Genomic DNA, 24,279 nt, shown 5'->3' on the forward strand with positions numbered 1-24,279 from the left:
CATGTGTGAAATCAATACAGAGAAAATACTGGTGATGAGCCAAGAAGAACGAACTTTGTTATGACTTTTTTCTTTTTTATAATCTGAGGATTGTTTTCAAAATCAATTTTAGCTATGGTTATTTAAAGCCACTTTTCAATGACATGTAACTAGAACACAGTAGGAGAGAAGAGAAAATCTGTAACAGGGATTTTTTTTTAATTAAAAAAAAAAAAAAAGAAACAGCAGAATGTTTTGGGGCTTTGAAACATTTTCAACCAGGACATAATTGTAAGAATTCAAGGAAGTATAAAAGATGGAAGCAGTCGGAAAAATAATTAAAATACCTCCTCCTGAACACCATTATTAGTGTTTTCATTTACTTTGTTCTGTCTTTGTGTGTGTGTGCATTTTTCATTATCTGCTATCCCCACATATAACTCTATAGTATGCTTTTGTGGCTGATTATTGCATCATCAGCATTTCTCATGTGATATGATACAGACTTTATAATACTACTTGTATGATGTTTCTTCTTCAGGCCATAGTTTATTTCACTGACAGAATTCCCATAGTGTTTGTTTCAACTACTTATACTCTTTTGCTAAGCAAATGATATGATGAATATCTTTGTGCATAAATCTTCATTTACATTTTATATCATTCTTGCATGATAGCTATCTAGATCTTGCAATGCAAGATGAAAAATAAGTAAGTGTTTTAAGGAAAGAGGAAGAATGTTAGGAACATTTAAAGAGCTGGAGGATGTTGAACAAGCTTCCAATGTCTGTCCTTCTAGCCTTGGTAATCTTTAAGTCTACATCTTTCTATAAAAATATCCTTGGGTTTGCTGTGACTTTGGAGGCTTCTTGACTCATCTTCTTTTATGCAAATTGTTGAGCTAAGTTTCAAGTAAGACAGCTTACCATATCTGAGTTAGAGAGTCACTTTACCATTTTCCCCTATTTCTGTTTCTTGCCAAACCTTCTAATTCAGGGCTATATTTCTTGTCTCTTTAAAATTTCCTAGCATTTCTCTTAAATGTCACTAATTTTAATAGCTCAGCAGTGGCATTGCTGCTTTCTGGCAGTGTCCTGATAGTGGCATCAAAGCAAGCGCTAAAATTTTACTCACTTTGATTGATGAGCTCATTTTGTTACAGAGGACAAATTGGATTTTTTTTTATACTGGTAATAAAAATTAACGTGTGATGTTGCTTTTCGGATGTTATTGGATCTCTACCTTAATACAGATTTCAGCAATAAAAGCACTAACAGATAACTTGACCAGGAAGTTACCTCCTTCCCCTTTAAACTACCCCCAAAAGTAAAAGTTGCTTTTCTAATTTTGTAATCCTATAGTACATTTTAAAAATGTTTGTCTTGATGGCGGTGTGGTTGAGGATGGTGGGGAGAGCAGTGGTAGTAGGATAATAGTCTGTGTTTCAGTTTTCAATTTAACTGTGGTGTTTATTTTTTATTTCAGCACCTCCAAGGTTTACACGAACACCCGTTGATCAGACAGGGGTCTCTGGCGGAGTTGCCTCTTTCATCTGCCAAGCTACGGGAGACCCAAGACCTAAAATTGTCTGGAACAAAAAAGGAAAGAAAGTCAGCAATCAGAGATTTGAGGTATTAGGTCCATTGTTCTGTTTCTCTGGGGGAAGAATGCATCTGCTCTGTCTTTGGTTTCTATGTTATTTGGCTTGCTTTACTCTGATAAAAGATGTCACTGATATATGGTATTCCTTACATTGCAAGTGATGGAAAATGTAACTCTAAATGGCTTTTTAAAAAAGGACATTTGAGGGTTCAAGGGCTAATTTTTTGTTCCCACTTGTGCCAGGGCTCAATAGTATTCCTAGGATCAATCTGTCAGTTTCATCCCCAGGTTGCAAGATAGAACTCTGCATCCTCACAGGACCACATTTGTAGGATGTATGAAAGCTTGTCTCTTCCAGAAACCTCTCATCCCATTGGCTTCTATTACGTTACTTGTTCATCCCAGAGAAAATTTGTGTGGATAGGCGGACAGTGTAGCCTACTTAATTTAAGCCAGTCAGAATCTGCCTCTGTCCTGGGAATGAGAACTGTCCCATCCCATTCCAGGCTTAGAATGAAAGAGCAGTGTTTTCCCAAAGGAAATTTAAATCCTCGTTCCCAGGAAGAATGGGAATGGATGCTGAGCAGCAGATGAAGTGGTCCACTGCCCCTCGCACCTATGTTTTACAAGTAGTGTGAACTAGAATGAGAAATTTGTTCTAGTGTTTTAAAGTACTATTCTGTAAGAAACATACCCAAACAGGTTCATACTACAGAGAAGCCTATTGAAGAAGTTGGTTTTCTTTATTCAAGAGAGCTCAGTGCACCGAAGATGGTGAAACATAAATCAGAGATTCTTTTTTGAGTGTTGTGAGAAGGCTTATAGTTTAGAAATTTGCTCATTATGGAGGAGAAATATAGGCAAGAAGATATACAGAAAGCTACCCAGAGAGGCACACAATAGCATGCCCATAATTTAAGACATGAGAAGGGTAGCTTTAATTTTAGGGGCTACCAATACCCCCAAACTGCCTGAAATTGTGAAACTCACCTCCCTTTTATTTGAGTTTCTAATCTCCTTCATGACCTAATTTACAATTTGGCAGATTAAAGGCAATTTCTAGTTAAAAGAAATATAACAACTACAAAATTCAGAACAATTTTATTTTACTTATTTTCATAGGAACTTACAGGGTGATCGGGGTTCCAATGTATAGAGAACCTAATTAATTACGTTTCACCATGGAAATTGGATTGTAGTTTACAAGTGAGAAGTTTAAAATTATGTCTGAAAATCAAATACTTCATTATTATTGAAATATAATTTATTTAAATACAAAAATAGTATCTTCAGTAATATTTGGAAAATGTTTCCTATGTCATGTAGAAAATGATGTATGTATTCATCTTTGCTGCACATTTAAACAATTTTAAATGAAGTTAATTTTTTGTCAAAGAGAAGTTTGACATCACGCTTGCTAATGACAATGACTCCTGACAAAATCATGTAACAAAAATTAAATTATAATACTAAATATTTCAAAGTATGGTCTCTGCTCAGTACATAATTCCCCATAAGAGTCATATAAACACCTTGGGGGTAAATGAATTATTTTTACACAAAGCAGCTTCATCAAATTGTATCAAGTCCTGGGTTGAAAATCTTTACTATATTTAACACTAATATGTTATATATATTATATTATAATATAATTTTTGTGTGTGTGTGTATATATATATATATATATATGGTTTCACTAGTCTATATGGCGCATGAGAGCAGTACATGGTGAATGTTTTTGCTCCCTCTTCTATCCCCAGTGCTAATTATGGTGTCTGGTCCATGACAGGCATGCAATCAATACTGGATATTTTCAAACTGGGAATTACATCACTGGCTTGTAATGTGTGGTATATTGTATGTTGTAAGAGGATAGGTCTAAATCTAGGAAATAGTTCACAAATGTAAACATACAGTGACATTTATTAATAAATTAGTCAACATTTAAAGTGGTTTTGTAGTTGCTTTAACCTTTTCCTACACTAAATCATAAAATGATCATAACTTTTTTAAAATTATGGAATGCTTAACAAAGCTTCCAATATGAAACTATGAAACTTTTCTTTCCTAAGATGCATAATAGATTTATTTTAAAATGTATGCTTTATAGAGTTGAAAATAAACTGTAGTGCACTGAGAAATGGGCCATTTTGGATATTTACGTGAATTTTGAACAAAAATGGAATGCACAAAGATTGAAGTGGACATATTTTGAAACTGTTGATGTCCTTTCTCTGTATGTTAATATACACACACACACACACAAAATCTGGAATTAAGCATCCCATAAATATATTTATAAGGCAATCTGAGTTTATTCATAATTTAGGCACATGGGAATATTCACAGTGAAATACAAGAAAAAAAAGGCACAGCTTCTCAGTGAACAGCTGAAGGAATGCAGCATAGTTACAGAAAAGACAGAGGACGCCCTAGTATTGTATACATATTTGTTAGTATCATCTTTTTTTTTTTTTTTTTTTTTTTAAAGTGGTACTTGAATTAGCTAACAAGTACCTAGGATTATCAGTGTTACTAAACTGTTTCACAGAAAAGTTCCTAATGATGGTGAATTCAGGCTTAGTGTTTAGGACATTAATTTTCTGTCTGGTGAAGCAAGCCTCCATTTTATAGCAAGAATGCTCTAAAAATGCAGAAAATGCTAAGCTAGAACAAATACTGAAATGATTTATGGCAAAATTAATGCATGCCATCAGGCTTTTGGGTTGTGAAAGTTGTCTCGTTGGCTGCCTAAGTACTAGATTTATGCAGTTTTTCTTTATGGTTTGCCCATCTATACTGTTCAGGATGAGACAGTTTAAACAAGCAGAGCTATCTGTGGTGGTGTGCATTAATTCTTCACCTTACAGTCTCATTATTGAATGAATCCACATTTGTGTATGTGCTGTCAGAGAAAGAATAATTTAAGAAGTTTATCGATCATAGCTGCAAGCCCCTTGCAAAATTAATAGAATAAAATTGCCCTAGATGCACATACTGAAATATTTTAATGAGTAAACCCTTGTGGTTTTTAGTAGGGACTAGAAATCTCCATACTTTGTATATGTAGTTACATATCTTTCTCCTTGTTCAGTAGAAGATTCACTAAGTTAAACCAAATATTTTTTCACCACTATATCAAAATTCAGTTTCAGAATGATGTCTAGTTTATTATGAGCCTGATGGCAGATCCACCACTGCATTGAGAGCTTTAGCTGAGAGGTAGACAACTGTAACAACACCTGTGACAGCTATTGTTTCCTCTAATAGGTAATAGAGTTTGACGATGGGTCTGGATCAGTTCTCAGAATACAACCCTTACGGACTCCGAGGGATGAGGCCATTTATGAATGTGTGGCCTCAAATAATGTGGGAGAAATAAGTGTATCCACCAGACTCACAGTTTTACGGGGTAAGTGCATGAGTGAAGGTTGTTGTTTGTGTCATTGTTACAATTCTGTATCTCTTTATAGCATCATTAAAAAGACTAGCATTGTGATGATGCTTAAATGGGAATTATTGCAGTTCAATAAAATGTTTATAGGCCGGGGGCGGTGGCTCAAGCCTGTAATCCCTGCACTTTGGGAGGCCGAGACGGGCAGATCACGAGGTCCGGAGATCGAGACCATCCTGGCTAACACGGTGAAACCCCGTCTCTACTAAAAAATACAAAAAACTAGCCAGGCGCCGTGGCGGGGGCCTGTAGTCCCGGCTACTTGGGAGGCTGAGGCAGGAGAATAGCTTGAACCCGGGAGGCGGAGCTTGCAGTGAGCTGAGATCTGGCCACTGCGCTCCGGCCTGGGCGACAGAGCGAGACTCCGTCTCAAAAAAAAAAAAAAAAAAAAAAAAAAAAAAAAATGTTTATAAGAGTTGAACTTTCATTAGACAGTGAATACCTTCTCTAGTTACGGGTCTTAAAAGAACTAGAGTTCAGGGGGAGAATCAGGGGTAAAAAAGCTGAAAAAGGTATTGATTTCAAATGCCAGATACCATTTTGATTTTTGGCAGAGCATCTAGAAAGGAAACAGGATATGGTACTCTTTTGTATGTTGGCATTTCTCGTGCATGGATTTTTCATACCACATTCAGCAGCTACGTTTTTACAGCTACCATAGCTGACATTGATATTTGCAAAGTAAAGAAACAACCTCAGCCTAAAGATGAACTTTCCTTAAGCAATGGGTCAGAACCAAGTATAAGAAATACACCTGTCTTATGTGAAAAAAAAAAAATACGTTTTTTATTTGTCTGTTATCTTTCTTAAACCAACATGTATTGATCTAAATAACTGGGCTGACAAATCCCTTTCTTTGTCTCCGACAATGTTGCTTACACAATTTGACAAAGCACAGGGTGAGCTGCCAAATCTCCAGTACAGTGTGTTCAGTTTGTAGACTTCCTTTACAATGGGAGTGCTGGAAGATAAAGCTAGTGATGAAGACTGTGTTGTATGTCTCTAATTCAGGCTTCTGTGTAGAGATGCGAACATTCCCGATTAGGCACCTCACAGTTGACATTTCCAGATTAACTATTCTGTGCCTTTATCTCTTTCTTTCCTGCACACAACTCATTTGTTTTGTTTTGTTTTGTTGTATTTTGCTCTTTTCTAAAATTGAGGAGAATAGACCTTCCTCAGATGAAGGAAATTGGAAAGGAAAGGATCAGAATCATAGAGGAACTTACATAGATTAACTACATTTCTCTTCTGTTTCATTTTTTTTTTTTCCCATGGAGGGATGGATTTACATTATATCTTTTATAAAATAAAAAAGTTTGATTTTATAAACATCTTGGTTTCTTCCAAGGAGGTAAACCCTATTGATATTGTCAAGAACTTATTTATTTGGAGGCCAGCAGTAATTAGTAATGTAGGCCAAATTTACCTGGTGGTTTTGAAACTAAACACACACACACACACACACACACACACACACACACACACACGCCCCACACACACACAAAGAAGCAATTCAAGAGGCTGAGAAAATGAGATTATTTACATATACAAAATATGTTTGAAATAATATAAACACCTTATTAAGTTGCAGGGAAAATATTGACAATTGGATGTATATATCTTTTAAATGCATGTAACAGATACTGCTTTAAAACCGACAAGTCAGATTTGAGCTACATTTCTGGCTGTTATGACAAGCTAAGTTGGTGCAGGAAGTTTCCCATTCACTGACCACCGCCTAGAAATGTTGAGAAAGTATCTGAAAATAAAATTAAAAACATAATTAGGCTTGCAAACAAGAAATAGAAATTTCCAGTTGCTAAAAACAAGGAGGGATTTCCTAGACAAAAGATAATTGTAATATAATAACCCAAGATAATAACATAATGGACCATATGCTTTAGTGCTGGAGTTTTAACACTCCAGCAAGATACATACTTATATAAAATAAGTTGGGAGTAACAGAGACTAAGATCAGCTTTCTGCCTACAAGTGAGATTTCTAGTACTATTCCTACTGTGCAATTCTCAGGACCAAATAGTTTAACACAAAAGCTGGTCAGAAACAGTGAATCCCATAGAGTGTACAACAGACACCCATGATAGCACTCACCCCACAGAGACATTCCGATAATCCAGATACACAACCCTAGAGAAGGTCGTTTATACCCAGATGGGTTAATAAGCACCAGTTCTGAAGCAGTCGAGTCAGCTACCACCAGCGAGCAACAGTAAGCCCAAACGTCGAGGGTGGAAATCACAGTCTGTGACCTACAGGTAATTGAACTGTATGAATGGGTTTTAAAAATAACATGTTTACAATATTTAAAAAGGCAAGGGAATGAATGGTCTAATAGGCGAGAATGAGACATTAGGGAAAAAAAGAATAGGAGTTAGAAATTAGACTTTAGAACTGGCACGAATCTTAGAGACTATGTTTATATGTGCTATAATATGCACTATGGAACGTATACATATTGCTGAATATACATATATAGTTCACATCAGCTTGTCTGAAAATTGTGGTCATTTTTCAGGTGTTCGTATTTGAAGCAAAATTTAGCTCATTTGTTCATCTGCTTTAAAAATTTTAATCTCTGTTTATTTACCTGGTTTAGAATCAATGCCATCGTATAGAAGGTATATTAAAAAGGTATGATAAGATAAAACTTTTCAGAAGCGTTTTTGAGTTTTTTCACTTTCTAAATCCCTTGAACTTCTTAAAAGGAGTTAGTGGCAGTCACGTGCTTGACTTATCTTTATGCATCCGATGAAGACATTAACAAAAAGTTGGAGGAAAATAACACTTTACTGAGAAATTCACATGGATTAATGTTTTCCTGCCTCTCAGCTGGCTGGAGTTTCATCATCTCCTCTGCTTTTATACAGCTAGTCCCCATATAAAACAAATGCATCAGAAATGTTTAAAATGGTCTCAACTTTCTATGTGAACATCTGTCATGTGTAAGTACATTTGTATGAAAATTTATGATTTGAGTAGTTAACCCTTTCTATTTTTTTTGAAGACTACATTTAGCAGTTTTAGAACTTTCATGAGGGCCGGGCGCGGTGGCTCAAGCCTGTAATCCCAGCACTTTGGGAGGCCGAGACGGGCGGATCATGAGGTCAGGAGATCAGGACCATCCTGGCTAACACGGTGAAACCCCATCTCTACTAAAAAATACAAAAAACTAGCTGGGCGAGGTGGCGGGCGCCTGTATTCCCAGCTACTCGGGAGGCTGAGGCAGGAGAATGGCGTGAACCCGGGAGGCAGAACTTGCAGTGAGCCGAGATCGCGCCACTGCACTCCAGCCTGGGCAGCAGAGCGAGACTCCGGCTCAGAAAAAAAAAAAAAAAAAAAAAAAAAAGAACTTTCATGAGAAAAACTCAAAAGTATTTTGGATGAGAGAAAAGTAGTCTAAACATAATCTTAAAATAGAATACTTTTATATATCCTTTTAGGATAAAATAAATATGGATGGAAATTATTTTTATTTCTTAGAGTCACTGCTTAAAACTTCTAAATATTGTTATTTCTATTAATAGTAGTCTTTAATAATATTCCAGTGTAATCTGACTTTCATAGACTTTGGACATCATGAACACCTAAATAAATGTGTGTGAAGAGGTTTATACCGCAGTTGAGGAGCTTTGTGACATTTTAGGTTCGCTTTCTCTTGCAAATCATGTTGGCGGACACTCAGGCACTCTGTTCTGCAGTAGATGGAGACCACTTTACACTTTCCATCCAGTGGCCCTCATTAGATTCCCATTTCGTCCACATGGATCATTTACTTTTTCCCTGCTTTACTGACAAATGCCAAAAATGTGCCAATTCTCATGATGGGTTTTGTCTACGTGAACGGGATGACGATCACTCATTTATGTCACACAAGCTACTAGAGAAACTAATTAATTGGAAATTCAAACATCTGACCCGTATGGTTAATCAAGAAGACATCGAACCAATACCCTGACCACCCAGGTGCCTTGAAGGGAGCATTTCTGGAACAAGTTTCCCTTTGTAGCTTGTTTCAAATTACCCTTACTCTTAAAAACTGTGTTTCAATAAGGAAGGATAACCACAAGCTCAGGCTGAATGTGCCCCGAAATAAGATATTTGGGCAATTAACTATACCATAGAGTGTGGTTCATGGAAGAAGAAATAGGAGAAGGGGGAGGTGAATGTAGGGCTTATGTCTTCCAAGTCATTTTGATTTTTTAGTTGTCTTGGTTATGGAGACACAAGAAAATACTGACTCCCTAATGATATAACACTTTAGGAGGCTTAGTATATCTGTTATACTTGTGTTTTCCCATCCTAAGCAGAACTTTAAGTGAAGGCCTTAGGTTGTACTGAGGCTATTAAGGGCTGTGCCTTAACTAATTGTGGAATGCTGCTAAGGACAATGAATTAACAGGCTTTCAGTGAAGAGCAAGCATATGACCACAGAGAGTGTTTGTAAGAACAGGGATTATCATCCAAATGGAATTGGTTCTGTCTGTTTCTTTAGTTTGCTGGTCACAATTTCTTCCTGACTAAAGATATCAGCAGGAAACCATGTAATACAAATTTATGCAGTGATAACTGAGGATGAAAATATTCTCTCTGGTAGATGTTATCAATCACTAGGCAGGGAAAATGAGATATTACCATCCATAGACTTTTCTTTCTAGTAAGAGTCCAGGGGTACCTGTTTCTTTTGGGCAAGAGGAAAGACATCAATAATTATTTCTTGTTGCTTATGTAACCTCTCTTCTCTAAGACAAAGTTCTAGAATCATTTAATCAACTTTGAATCTAAGCATCTGACTAAATGTCATCATGTTTCTTGAACTTAGAGTTTTGTTTTTTTTTGTTGTTTTAGGAAAGTGATCAGAAAATACACATTTTGCTCTTATCTCAAACAGCATGTAATGGGTCATTTAAAAAATCTTAGTAGATTATTTTTAGACTGGACCATTCTCAAATAGCACTGCCCCAGACCACCACCACCATGAGCACAACAGAACAGGGTATGGTATATAACACTGCTGCTCTTATCTATTTATAGGGAACTAGCTTTGTTCATAGAACATATCTACAGTACAATTATTGTCTAAAAATGCTAGTTTACCAGATATGAGGCATTTTAGTTACCTCGTTTAGCAAATATATTTCATCAAGTGATACTTACGTGTGAGTATCTACTCTTACATATAAATATATCATTTGTGAATTATCACCATTAGGACAAAAGATAACATGTGAAGTACCCAAGTCTAGGACTTAGGAAATTGAATTCCAGCTTTAGCTCTGTCACAAAATAGCTGTGGCATCTTAAGCAAATCTGTTAACTTCCCTGTTCTGTTTTTCTTTCTTTTTTTCTTTTTTTGCCTCATATGCATTGGGAAGGCCTCAGATTAGCGATCAGATCACTCAGATCACCCCTCTCTAGCTTTCCATGATTCACTGACATGCCTATTTCAGCAAGTCAGTTCTTGCAAGATGGAAGAAATTTGCTCCCTGAAGGTGACTGTTACTGAGATAGTAAAACACACAGTGAGCAGTTGGATGAGACAGAGAAGGCGCTGCAATGGGAAATAGAGAGAAATGTTTGCATAATATGTCTGTTTCAAAAAACCTAAGCCATTATAGCAGTTGTTAAAAAAAAAAAAAAAAAAACATACAACTTTTACAATCTTTCAGGGAGAAGGCAGTCAACTATCTCTGCCATTGTGCAGTACCCTGTGATCAGAATTAGCATGTTCATTACAGTCTCATTTTATTAATGCCTCTTTTTGAAGATGAACACAGTTGTCCCCGCTGTGAAAATGGTACTTTGCCGTTTATGTTATAAAGTGGTCTCGGCTGGAGATCCAGGCTAGGAACATTAAAGAACAAAGCACAGCTGCTTGAGTGTCACACAAAAGGATTTTTATGAAACACTGAAACAAAAGGAAGGGTGGCCACCGCAGAACAAACGTGCTGACAATTATGGTACTGACTGAAGATTACTGGAAAAGGCTTACAAAATAGTTGAGTACTTGGAATACATTGATACCAACACGATAAAGCCTTCCTGTGTACCGCATTTCCATGCTGGAAAAAGGTGGTGGTGGGCAGAGCCACTTTAAGTGAACAGACACTCCTGACTTTCATTGGTGTAATCTTTAGAATTTAAAAACAGTGATTATTTGGGTGTCAGTGGTCACAAAGGCAGAAGCCCATATGGATAGTCTATGAGAGACCCTAGTAAGGGGAGACATTAAAATTGAAAATTTGGGAGAGAAAGTGTACCTGTGAGGAGAGGCTATTCATTTTCCTTCTGATCTATCTTTTGAGGACTGTTATGTTGGTGATGCATGCTCCTTCCTTGGAACCATTACTTGTTTTGCCACACTGAGAGCATGTGTAAAAAGGGCTCAGAAAAAACGAGCACACTTGTAAATCACTGCATTTAAGTAAGAACAATTTTCTTCTTTTGACTTCCTATTAAAATATTATTTTTAATAATTTTGAAATGAGCATCAACTCATGTGAGTGTTTGCTGCTTAACTTGTTAACCGAACCATAGAAATGTCGAGCTAGAAGGGAATTTGGTGTTTACTACTTATTTTGGATGTACGAAGCCAAGGTCCAGAGAGTTTGAAATGATTTGTTCTTGGTCGTACAACTAAGATTTTCATTGAGTTTTGCCAAGTCTGAAATTATCCCTGCTGCATTACGTGTGACAGTGGGTTTCAGCCCTTGAGATATTTACTTTATATACAAGATATTGTCTTGGAAGGACAATGTTTTTCCAGCTGACAAGTTGACAGACAAGTATGATTTGAAATAAAAGGTGCCGAAGTGCCATGGGTGCAAAGTGTGCAGAATACCACATGGATGATGCACGGTGAGAGTGAGGACACTGCTGGGTTGAGGCATGAAGAATATTTAGGAGTCTATGAGATAGAGCTAACTTGAGAGAGAAGTAGAAACTAGAAGCTTCATGAGCAAAGTGGCTTAGGGAGGAAATCCCTGAGTATTGATGGTAGGTGTGTGCAGTGTATTAGGGTTCTCTGGAGAAAGGGAACCAACAGAATATGTACATATATAGGAAGAGCCTTATTTTAACAAATTGGCTGACATTAGTAATGAGGCTGAGAAGTTTCAAGATTTGCCAGGGCTGTCAGCTGGAGGCCCGGGAGAGCTGATGTCAGTTCTAGTCCAAAGGCTGGCAAGCTGAAGACCTAGGAAGAGCTGATGTTTCACATTGAGTCCAAAGGCAGGAAAAAAGCTGAGGTCCCAGTTTGAAGGTAGGAGGAGTTCTTCCTTCCTTAGGTGAGGCTCAAGCTTATTGTTCTCCTTAGTCTTTTACCTGATTGGGTAGGGGTTGTCCACATTAGGGAGGACAATCTGCTTTGCTTGGTGACTAAATTAAATGTTAGTCTCATCCAAAAACACCCTGACAGTACCCTCAAAATAACATTTGACCAAATATTTGGGCACCCCAGATATTTCGCCTAATCAAGTGACACGTAAAATTAGCAATTACAGGTGGGTATGAACAATGGTAGGTCGGAATTGAGTAGAAGTAAAATAGTAGTAGTAAAAGAAAATGAGGTTGGAACATGACTCATTGGCTAAGGAGATAAAGCTAATAAGTGAGAAAATGTGTGATTAATTTAACCTAGACCATCTTTATGTGAGCTGAAAATTACAAAGGAGTTTACTAAAATACTTCACTTAGTCTATCAAACAATCACAGTCATTCATAATTGATGTTTATCCTTTAAAACTAGGTAGTTGGTTGGCTTTCATTGATAAAATTTGAACAATTTTTAAAAATTCAGTCTCCTGGTTTTCCAAATTAGTTTTATTTTAAGCTACTAATTAAGATGTTGTTTTAAAAGTTGTGCATGCATAATTTATTGGTATTTAGGGCACAGATATACCAAATGCCTCATCTAGGGTTTAATTATCAAAGCCCTAATTACATATCTCCTTAGAAGAGCAAGTAACTTATTATATCTTATTAAAAAAACAATGACTTGTGAATTAATGCCACATTAAACACAACTATGATGACACACATCCCATATTCTTAATATATTTTATTAAAGATAGCAAGATTTTTTTTTTTTTAACTACTAGGCAACCGGGGAATAGAGCATTTCAAGACTCTCTTATCTGTCATCTTCCAAAATGAGCTATATTTTAATTTATATGAAAAAACTTTCCGTGCCTTTCTTTTTTGTTTCTTGGAACTTTACCTTTGATTATTAAACTTTATCCATTCTTTAAATAAATGTTATTTCCACCCTTTAACAGTAGATTTTTTTAATTGATAGATTTTTGGTCATAAATGTAGCGCTTTTGAGATTTTTCTCACATGTCTGATGATGTCTGTGTTCAGGTTTAAAATTTGATCATAGTTTGTATTTTCCCAGAAGATATCCTGTATTTCTTAGAGCATAAATACCAAAAGAGCTGTTTAAAAAATGAAGCTGTAAATTGTGAGACCAGAAAATCAGTATGAAAAGTTTTTAGATATTTTCTACCTTTCTAAGTATTGGCATACATAGTTCTTTCTGTTTGTTTTTGTATTTGTTTAACTATGTGGGTAACTACAGTTCTATCATTTACCAGTCAACTAGAAAATTAAGTACGGGAGAAAAGTGTGTGCTCATAAAATCACGATGGCTTTTAATAAAGCTAGTTATCAACTATCAATATTTATACAAAAACTGGTTGGGGAGGTATATTTGCATATATGTATGTTTTGTACGTGTAGTATGTATATAGTGTGTTTGTGTATGACCTGTTTAATTTGCTTCGTAGCACTTTTTACTATATGATATTATACTCTTTATTTCTTGAGACTTTTATCCTGTATACCTCTTCCTTTGTGTATAAGCTCCATTACAGTTTTCCGTGGCCAAAAATGTTCCTGGCATTTATTGGGCACCCAAGAGATATTTGTGGCATGAACAGGTACATATGTAGAGGGATCTATAGATATGGTTGTAGGCACAATGCATTAAGAGACCATTTGGGTAGGAATGAGTCTTACTTTACATATAATGAACAAAGTAAATAATAATTATTTCAGTGGCCACTGTAAGATGAAGAGTGTGATTGAGCGCCAAGAAGTCGAGGCAAAGGGAAAGAGAACTACAAAGACAGTGAAACAGGGAATGAAGAGAGATGCTCTTTATAGCTACATAAACATGAATTTGTATAAACTTTCCAGTGCTTCCTAACTGTATGGGTTTAGACATATTACTCAAGTCTGAATGTTAAATTCCTATCTGTAGGATTGGGGGTGATCCTGGCTATCTTTTAGGGCTGTTTGTGGGGAAGTTAATGATGTATATTAAATCATCTGGCAGAGTAACTAACAATAAAGTTGCCAAAGAATGTTAATTTCCTTCCTTCTCCCTTTATTATCTCTTTGAAGCTGAGCTAGCTGGTTTGGCTCTCGCATCACTACCGAATCCCCAGCATCTAGAATAGTGCTAGGCACATAGTAATTCGGTAAGTGTTTGTTATATGTATACATGGCTATGGTGAAGGGAATGGAGGCTGAAGAACACTGGAAAATGAGTTTTTGTGTCTTCTCAAATAGTCCTTAATCCAAAGGACTGAAAAACAGCTTTTCACATGGAAATAAGATGATACAACAATCTGAAAACATACAGTATTACCAATTTATTTTGAAAGACTGAAGATCATTTATTAGTGCTATGCTAGTATACAATCCCAAGAATTTTAGATCCTTTTTTTCCCCCTTACATTTGTGCTTATTGTTATGTTAACACACATTTCCATATTCTTCATAACGCTTATACATTAGGTAGGTCCAGGTAGTCAATTGCTTCAACTGCCTAGCTCAAACTACAGTGATACTGTCATACTGTTCTATGCCATCTAGGTCACAGAGTACATAAAAATCTATAACTGTTTTATGATTTCTGTGAAAATGTAGCATTAGATATATATTTTAGAAGAAGCAGAAGAATTTCAGATATCCTTGAAACATTGAAAGAGGTAATAGAAAATGTTTTCTTTCTTTTTTTTTTATTTGTTTGTTTTGTTTTTTCAATTATTTCTGTTACCAACCTTGGTATAGGAAGTGACAGAAGGTGTAGTTGTGGGTGTAGGTTCAGCAAACAGATAGACCCGAGTTCAAATCCTAACTCCCCTATTTGCTCTGTGGCAATGTGCACATGTCCTAACCTCTCTAAGCTAAACTCTCTGTCAAGTGGAGATAAGAAGACCTATTGCCTAAACTTAAGAGCATGATTACAGGAGATAATCCATGTAAAGCTTTTAGCAAAGTTCTAAGCACTCAGGAAATGTGAGTTGTTGTTGTGATTATCATTATCATCACTAGTATTACTATGATCAGTACGATTATTATTAAGAGTTAATTTCAAATTATTTGATTAAAGGGCACTGCCCCATTTGTGAAGCAGAATTTTTTGGCACAGGCAGAATTATCTTTCTAAGGCTGGGAATATACAAATTTTTTAATCCTTAAGTCAGGCTACCTTGTCCACTAAATAATCATGTGGTCCAGATGCCACCATTTGGCTATTATAGGAGCCATGAAATATTTGAAATTTGAACATCATTCTGTCATAAGTGATAGGGGAGTATACTTAAGAGAAAATTAGATGAAATTTTCCTTTTATCCTAAAAAACAGAGTTAGTTGCATGCTTAGACTAGAAGTTCCATAAGGGCTTGGCTTTGTTTTGCTCCAGACTGTACACATGGCAGTAAGCACAGTGCCTGACATTTTCGGTAAACATTTGTGTTTTTTGTTTTATTTTTTAGAGACAGGGTACCACTTTGTCATCCAGGATGGAATGTAGTGGTGAGATCATAGCTCACTGTAGCTCACTGTAACCTCTCACTCCTGTGTTCAAGGGATCTTCCCACCTCACTCTCCTGAGTTGCTGGGACTATAGTATGAGTCACCTTGCCCAGCTAATTTTTTTTTTATTTTGTAAATTTTTGGTAGAGAATAGGTCTTGCTATATTGCCCAGGCTGGTCTTGAACTCTTGGCTTAAGCAATCCTCCCACCTCAGCTTCCCAAAGTTGTGGGATTACAGGCATAAGCCACTGCTACCAGCCAAAATTTGTTGATGGAATGAATGAATGACAAGTTTAAGGAAAAAGTTTCTAAATATTATTTTCTTGCAGACTGCTGGATTTAAGGTTTATTTATAAAAATTAGAAATGTCAGGAGATGTTGCTTCCATGTCTCGGAGAGGCATACAATATATGAGAAGAAATTTGTGTTAATTCATGAATTTATTCATTTGATCGTCTCTGTTCCTCTGTATTCCAGGAAGTGTGCTAAGTATTAGGAATAAAAAGATGGAAAGACACTTCCCCCACTTGCCTTCAAGGAAGCTGCAATCTCTGTTTGATGGGAAGCCATACATTTGGTTAAAATGACAAGGCAGCGATACATATATACTGTGGCTGGAGATAATAAAGTCTATTTTTAGAAGAAAAGTGCTCTCACAGTAATGCAGCTTACACCTTTTCAAGCTAGTACTTGCAGTAAGAACTAATGTCTCCTTGAATCAATATGACAGTAAAGTTTGTTGAAATGCAAGATGTGTTTGACATATGAAGCCTCAACTGACAGAAAAATTAAACTCACCTTTTTTTCCTGATGAGTAAAAATGTTCTGAGAGAAAAATTGTGTTTCATTTGTAGGAAGATTCGGGATATACCTTGGTTGGGTTTTGAGAAAATACGGTGCAATAAAAAAACTTAAGTAATTACCTTCAAAGTAATATTCCCATTTGTTTCTCTCCCAACTAATAGTAAAAGGAGTTTTTATTGCTGCGCTTACCATTTTTTATGATTCTTTTTTTGCTCTCGGTGGAGATGACAGAGCATACCTAAATACAAAATGATTTTAAAGTGTACTAGTAAAATATCTTAAAACATCTTCTCCCTCAGAGGACTTCATTAAGCAAAATTGATTTTTATAATAAAATATTTATTTATTAAAAAATGGTAGTTTAGGCATTTTAACCCTTGAGGAAAAGCCATTAGCATACACTGTACTCCAGTACAGGAACACTGTTAGATAAGTTACTTTTTAAGGCTTTGACAACTTGGAATAGAGCCCTGTATCTTAAAGAGCCTTTTATTTACACTCAGGTTTTTATGCATGTCATTATAACTTATGATGATAGATCTGAATTTCCAGGTATTGCCAAGCTCGTTATAAACTGACATCAAGTGCTACAGCTGACTTGCTATGGGTCCCATTCATCTTAGTTGTAAAGATGCATTAATAAAGTTAACACTCACTGGCTCAATAGTAAATGGAATTCCCTCATCTCAGCTTACAAATAGATAAATCATCATCTGGGAGGAGGAATTCACTCTGACTTAAATGATTATTCTCAAGGATTTGCTATAAACCTACTACAAAGAGCCAAGGAGGACCCTCAGTGCTGCCCAGTGGGACTGGGGTTTGAACCGACCTTTTCTTAATTCCCTATCAACATGTTTAAAATATGATTGTGATTATTTAAAAACAAACAAATATTTTTAAAATTAAAATTACTTTACAGCATAGTGGTGAAATGTTGATGGGATGTGTTTTACACAAGCCTGGTTAACTACATGCTAACAGCATTGATTAAGCTCAGGGGCCACGCTTCCTGTGCCCTCCAGGGAGATGAATTCTTGTTCAAAGACCCCCACCGAACTCTTGCCATACTCAGGTGCCAGCAAATCTCTGTCAGAATGGTGGAGGGGAAGTAATTGGTGTGGAGCTGAAGTAGAGACATGCTTACCCTGCAGTTGAGGAATCTTTGGAATTAGGGCCCTCCCTTATACGATGCCTTCCGAAGGTCCAGGAAGACTTACCTGTATCTCCAGTTGATTATAAATTTTTCTAAAATTTATAAAAATACTGTTTTTGCATTTGTTTTCATAAAGTAGTACTTTAAAGTTTCATAGGCTTTAGACTTTATAATATCTAGGTCTGCCGCTGGGATGGGGCCAAGGGACCTAGGAACCGCATTATACTTTACATAGGATTAAAAAAATTACTTGTGGTACATCAACACTCGAACGTGAGTATCACGTAGAGGGGTGAATGTCTTTCCTCTATCACCCTCCATGGTTCAGTATAGACTTCAAAGGACCTTGCCCAGTGTTTATAATTCTGATTCTAAATTTGTGGAGAACGTCTTGGTACTATCAAAGGACCTTGCCCAGTGTTTATAATTCTGATTCTAAATTTGTGGAGAACGGCTTGGTACTATTTTCTTCCTTTTCTGTTTAACATACAACGCTACACAGGCAGTACACATCAACTGCTCTCTCCTGTAGCAGGATGGTTTTTCACACAACACAGGATTCCCCGCCACCTCCGGCCCCAGCCGTTAACTGGACTGTACCTGGTTAAAATTTCTCCATTCTGAAAGGTCAAGGTTTCTATCTCCTCTCATTGCATTTGAACAGTACCACCACCACAATCACTGATGCAAAATAATCTTTTCATCAAGACACTGTAAATTCTTAATTTTTATTTTTATGTAAACTAGTTCTAAAGTTTAGTGGCATTATTTACTAAAATTCAACAAATGAATTTCTGAGCTGATTCTCCGTGAGCGACATGCTGTCTTGTGTATTAAAGGAGAAGAGACAGGTAGAAGGCAGGAATGGTTGAAGCTTCTTCTTTAAAGCGTTTGTCTGTAAAATAAATATTAAAAGATCTTCAGATTTCTTTTCTCAATGAGCAAACGATACAGAACCTCTGTTTGCTTGTTCAGGTTTTATTGGCGATTAGAAAAGCAAAGATCAAACAGGAAAAAAATCCTAGAGAATTAGTAATAACCAAGCATTCAGTGCAGTTTTGGAATGTGTGAATTTTAATATATAGGTGTTCCATCTGATGGTCAGATAGATTCTTAGCCTTAGAAGAGAGGTCTGCTAAGTACTTTACTAACTACTAAAGGGGGTCTGTGTGCGTTATCTGGAGAAGCTACGAGTTAGGAGCGGCTGAGGTTCAGAGGTGGCTTGACCAAACACGCTGGCAAATGTGGTGATTACCAGATTTTCTGACTCTAAAGTTTATTCTGTATTTACTACTTCATATATCGCCCTTTAATGCTATCTTGCAAAGGATGCAATCGAGTGTAATGTGACATAGAAAAGTGTAAGGATCGATTTTTGTGTGTGTTGGGGGTCTCTAGGAAAAGGATGAAAATGTGTAAAAGATATCCTAACTCCAGCCAGAGGGGCTACTGAGTTGGTTGTGTAATGGACATTTATTTAGTCATTGTCCTTGAGTTTCTTTGTAACCTGGGTAGAAAGAGAGCTCTGAGAGCACAAAAAGATGGGGTGGATTGGGATATAAGAGCTGAATGGTTGTGAAATATAAAATGCATTTAAAAGACGTTAAAGAAGACATAGTTATTATTGAAAGGCTAGTTAAGAGGGTACTTCTTTTTTTAAAATGCATTTGATTGTTATACCTCTTTATTATCTTTTAAAATATTATGGTAATTGAAATAAGCCATTCACAGAAAGACAAATGCTATGGGATCTCACTGATTTGTGGAATCTAAAAAAAAAAATTGATCTCAGAAGTAGAGAGTAGAGTGATGGTTACCAGAGGCTGAGCAGGTTGAGGGGTGGGGATTGGGGAGATGGTGGTCAAAGGATAGAACATTTCAGTTAGGAGGAGTAAGTTTAAGAGAACTATTGTAGAACATGGTGACTATCGTTCATAATATTTTGTATTCTTGAACGATGCTAAGAGAATGGATACAAAGTATTCTCAAACACAAAAGTGGTAGCTGTGTAAGATAATGCATATGTTACTGAGCAAGATTTAACTATTTCACAATGTAAATATAGTACCATCATTTTGTATGTGGTAAATACATACACTTCTATCTCTCAATTAAAAAATAAATTTATGGCTGGGCACAGTGGCTCACTCCTGTAATCCCAGCATTTTGGGAGGCTGAGGCTGGCAGATCACTTGAGGTCATGATTTCAAGACTAACCTGATCAACATGGTGAAATCCTGTCTCCAGTTTAAAAAAAAAAAAAAAAAAAAATTAGCCGGGTGTGGTGGCATGCACTTGTAGTCCCAGCTCCTAGGAGACTGAGGCAGGAAAATCGCTTGAACCCGGGAGGTGGAAGTTACAATGAGTCAAGATCGTACCACCGCACTCCAGCCTGTGCAACAGAGCAATACTCTGTCTAAAAAAAAAAATAAGTAAGTTAAGAAAGATAATTCTTAAATGTTTGAGGCAACCACAGGAAGTTAAAAGGTGAGGGCAAGTCATTTCAGATATGTTGGAACTGAGTTTTCTTAGTGTTTTATGACTCCGTGACTTTCTCTTTGAAACCTCTGGTAGATAGAGATTATCAAGATACCGTACCATTGGTCTGAGAATCTAACAAGTAATTAGTCTTCTTTTATTAAGAAAATTATTCACAGGAATCTTTGATCACCATTCATGGCTGTATACACAATATGTTTTCATGAAAATGAAAAGTCCAGCCTGAGTTTTGTTTGTTCTTTCTGAATATTATCAGTTGATAGACTTGCTGAGCTAATGGAAATGTACCTAGCGCTTTACCTATGTGGTCTTCATTTAATGTGTATCAGATTAAGGGATATGGTAATCTCTTATTCAGAACCCAAATATCTTACTAATATGGGAAAATGTTCTTTTTTCTATGGCCCCAAACTCGTGCAGCAAATTTTCTTTTAGTGTCTTTCTTAAACAGCAGTTGGTGGAAGCTTTACAGGTCTTATTGTTGAGGAAGTGACTTTAAATTTTTATTTTAGGCAAAAGCATCTGCAAATTAAGACTGCAGAAAGCAGCAGTGAGAAGATCCTCACAGTTCTACTCAGTTGGGCAATTCTTCACTACTCTGACAATTTAATTGGGTGTAAAAAGAAATGGCAATTAAAAATCAAGAGCTTTAAGTGGGACAACTTACCAGTTTCAAAGTTAGTGATTTTTTAAAAAAAATTAGCAAGACTCAAAGATGGTACATCTTTAGTTCTCTAGTTAGTTGTTTCCTATTATGTTCTGTGCTGAAATTGCCATATCAGATGTGCCTTTTAATGGCAACTTTTGCAAAAGTCTAAAGATAAAAAGAAGTTGAATTCACCCTTTTATGCACATATATAAATACACTTATAGAAATACTTATTTTTAAGAAAGTTTATCTACTCAAGTTTTATTATTTTAATGATTTTAGACTCTCTTAATTCAAGCCTTTTGGATTTTTAAAATCAAGACTGTAAGACTTAAAATCCAAGTGGCTTTGTTTGTTCTTTTAAGTAGGAATGAAACCAGTATTGCTTATCCCATTACTTAGACAAGGGGTGCTACAGAGAAGGGACTCAAATATTTTGCTGAAATAATACATGTCAGTAAATTTTAAAAGTTAGGACATCTAAGTGACATATCTGATGTTGATTGTAGCTTAGTAATCAGGAATAGGAATAAATTACTTATGTATATCAAGGTTTGCACATCCACTTGATAAGAGTTATACACATTTCTCCAAAATGAGACATCAGTTCTCTCTCCTGAGAAGTGTACAAATCTCAGATCATAACATGGGTGCTTTATCGACCAACCCTTATCAGAGGCACTGAGTAGACATCTTCATTCTCCCAGCCTTCTTTCCCTTCTTTCTTTCTTTTCCTTCTTTCTAAAAGTGTTTTAGGTAATCGCTCTTATTACCCATCGATTTACTTCATCCCTTGACCCATCTAAGGTTCATGAACTCTCAGTGTATTTTGATTTATATAAAATGAAAATATATTTTTATCTCTTATAGAAGAGCCAGATTGGGAAAAAAAGAATTTGTAAATAAGTATTTTGGATAACAGTTATAGAAAGTAGAGTATGGTTGTACTCATGGGGGTGTTCGAATAAATGCCATTTTATACACCAGTAATCCCCGATTAAACTACTACCAACTGAACTTCTATATTGAGGAAATCACTGTGTTCTGTGCCACCTGAAAGTCTGGGTGAATTTCAGCTTAGCCTCTCATGGAGGACATAATCACTTCAGCAAGATTAATAGCATAGTTAAATTATTAGTATTTTTAGCCAGAGTAAATCACATCCAAAACATTGAAGAATAAAACTGTCTAGCCCCTCTGTAATAACATCAGCAGTCTTTATCTCTCATCTGAAAGGTAGTTTTGTATGTGAGATATGCTCCGAAAGTAGGGTATCTATTTTAGTAGCTTTCAACTTTATGAATAAGTTGCAGATATGAGAGAAAAACCACAATATTTCTTTGATAAGAAATGGTGAATTTTTCTCACATTTGTCATCATTAAAAATTCTGTTAACCACAGACCACGGTTTATTACCTAATCTATGGTTATCATTCTTTATTCAGTCTGCCTAGAGTCTGAAGTAAGGGATCCCTGTGTTCAGTTTTGAAATACTTCTTTAACACATGGGCTTTGAAATTTTATGAAGACATGGTAGTTATCAAACTTGTAAAGCAAGGTGTTAAATATTTAGTGCAAAATGAAGTTATGAAGACCATGTACTAGATGAAATTTTAAAGGTGGAATCTTCCTCTAGCTCATCTGCCATGTTACAATTTGAAAAGTCTCCTGACATCTCAACATTCCCATAAGCTTAGTGGGGATGCTTTTGTCTTTCTGGTAAGTTCATTGGCCCTTTGCACTTTAGTTGATTTGTACTGATGGTCCAGTACCTAAAATAGCCTCATGTGGTTAGAAAGTCAGGATATAAGGTTTGGTAGTAAAGTGAATTATGCGTCAATAGTAGATCAACGATTCACTTGTATAACTTTAAAAGTGATTAGCTAACTCTCCTTTATAAAATGTAAAAACTTTCATAAATTTCTTTTTAAATTTTGGGAAAAATGTCTGAATAATAGAAAACAGATGGTTTTAAATGAGCTTAAATTATCAAGATTATTTTCTCCATGAAGATGTTGCTCAGGACTGTGGCTGTAGCACAGACTAGCTGACATACGTTGATATTTCATTGAAGCTGAAATATATATTGATTTCATGTTGAAAATATATGGACAAATCTCTTTAGAATGTGAGAAAGGGATGGGAATTGTTACTTCCTGATAAGGATAAATTTATTACTGGGGCATGCATTTTCCTCTCAAAATTGTTTTTTTGTTTTTAATGTCAAATCAATTTTTTTTTCCTAATTTTAAGTTAGAATACAGCTGTTAAATAGAAGACAGGAAAAGCCACTGAGTCTATATAGATGCCATGCTAGATTTTATGTGTGGGAAATTCACTTAGAATGGTTTTGTTCTTATTAGACATTTTTACACTTGAGTCTTGCTGGTCTTTTAAGCAATGTGAACTAATGCTTCTAAAAACTTACAATTCACTTTTTAAAACAGAGGAGTGACTTTTCTCAAAACACCATGAAAGACCATTGTCTATACCTAAGAGGATAAATGAAATTAAAATAGACCTAATTTAGACTGCTCTTTCTTCATGTTTAAATAGTGGTGATAGCTTACTTTTTCTCAAAGTGAGCACACTTGATTTTGCATGAGTGCTTGGTGTACTTACTATGCCCTCCTTGAAAAATTTGGGCCATAAGGTTTAATTGCATGCTCATCAAGCAAACAGGCTTGGAGGTATATTCTCTGAGCCGTGGGCTCCCGCAGCTCCCATTAATGCTAATGGGAGTTACACATGTGTATTGAGGAGAGAATAATATAGCCTTTGAAGTTGGAGTTGCTAATTGAGTGCTTTCTTCAGCTGTGCTCAGCTTCAGTGGCTAAGCTGAGTTAGAGTGGTCTAAAATGTCATTCTGGTAAAGCCCCTAGAACATTATCAAAGCAGGTTGGCAGTGAAAGAGACAGCTAAAAAGAAGTCTTTCTTACCCTTCAAATGGAGAAAGAATTAGCAGGCCAAACAAAAGAAGGAGCAAAGAAGTCTCAAGAATGGGCACTCCTTTCTTTAAAAGTAGCTTGAGCTAATTTAGTTCAGAAAGTGGGAAAAGAGGAAGCCCTCTTCCCTGGTGGAGTTGCTTGCCATATGTGGATGACTTTTTGTGAAATATGAGGACTAGTCAGGGCTAAATATTATCCACCTCTCTCGTAGATTTTGACTAACAGATACTTGTTCCTGGTGTGACCGGATGTCTGTCATTTTGTCTTGTGTCTCATGTCTTTTGTCTCATTTTGTCATTTTGTCTCATGTCTAAAGGTCCAAGATCCCAATGTGTCAGATC

General features: G+C 36.1%; 1 protein-coding gene across 36 annotated transcripts in view; it reads left to right on the top strand.

The window, feature by feature from the left end:
* Positions 1 to 24,279, top strand: part of PTPRD (protein tyrosine phosphatase receptor type D) — a 2,337,809-nt gene that overhangs the window by 2,005,975 nt on the left and 307,555 nt on the right. For all 36 annotated transcript variants that reach the window (XM_050761934.1, XM_050761936.1, XM_050761930.1 and 33 more), the window contains 2 exons: positions 1,465 to 1,610; positions 4,852 to 4,993. In XM_050761934.1, coding sequence (XP_050617891.1) covers positions 1,465 to 1,610; positions 4,852 to 4,993 — 288 coding nt within the window. The remainder of the gene's footprint in view (positions 1 to 1,464; positions 1,611 to 4,851; positions 4,994 to 24,279) is intronic.

This window comes from Macaca thibetana, chromosome 15, assembly GCF_024542745.1.
Source record: "Macaca thibetana thibetana isolate TM-01 chromosome 15, ASM2454274v1, whole genome shotgun sequence".
Taxonomy (NCBI): Eukaryota; Metazoa; Chordata; class Mammalia; order Primates; family Cercopithecidae; genus Macaca; species Macaca thibetana.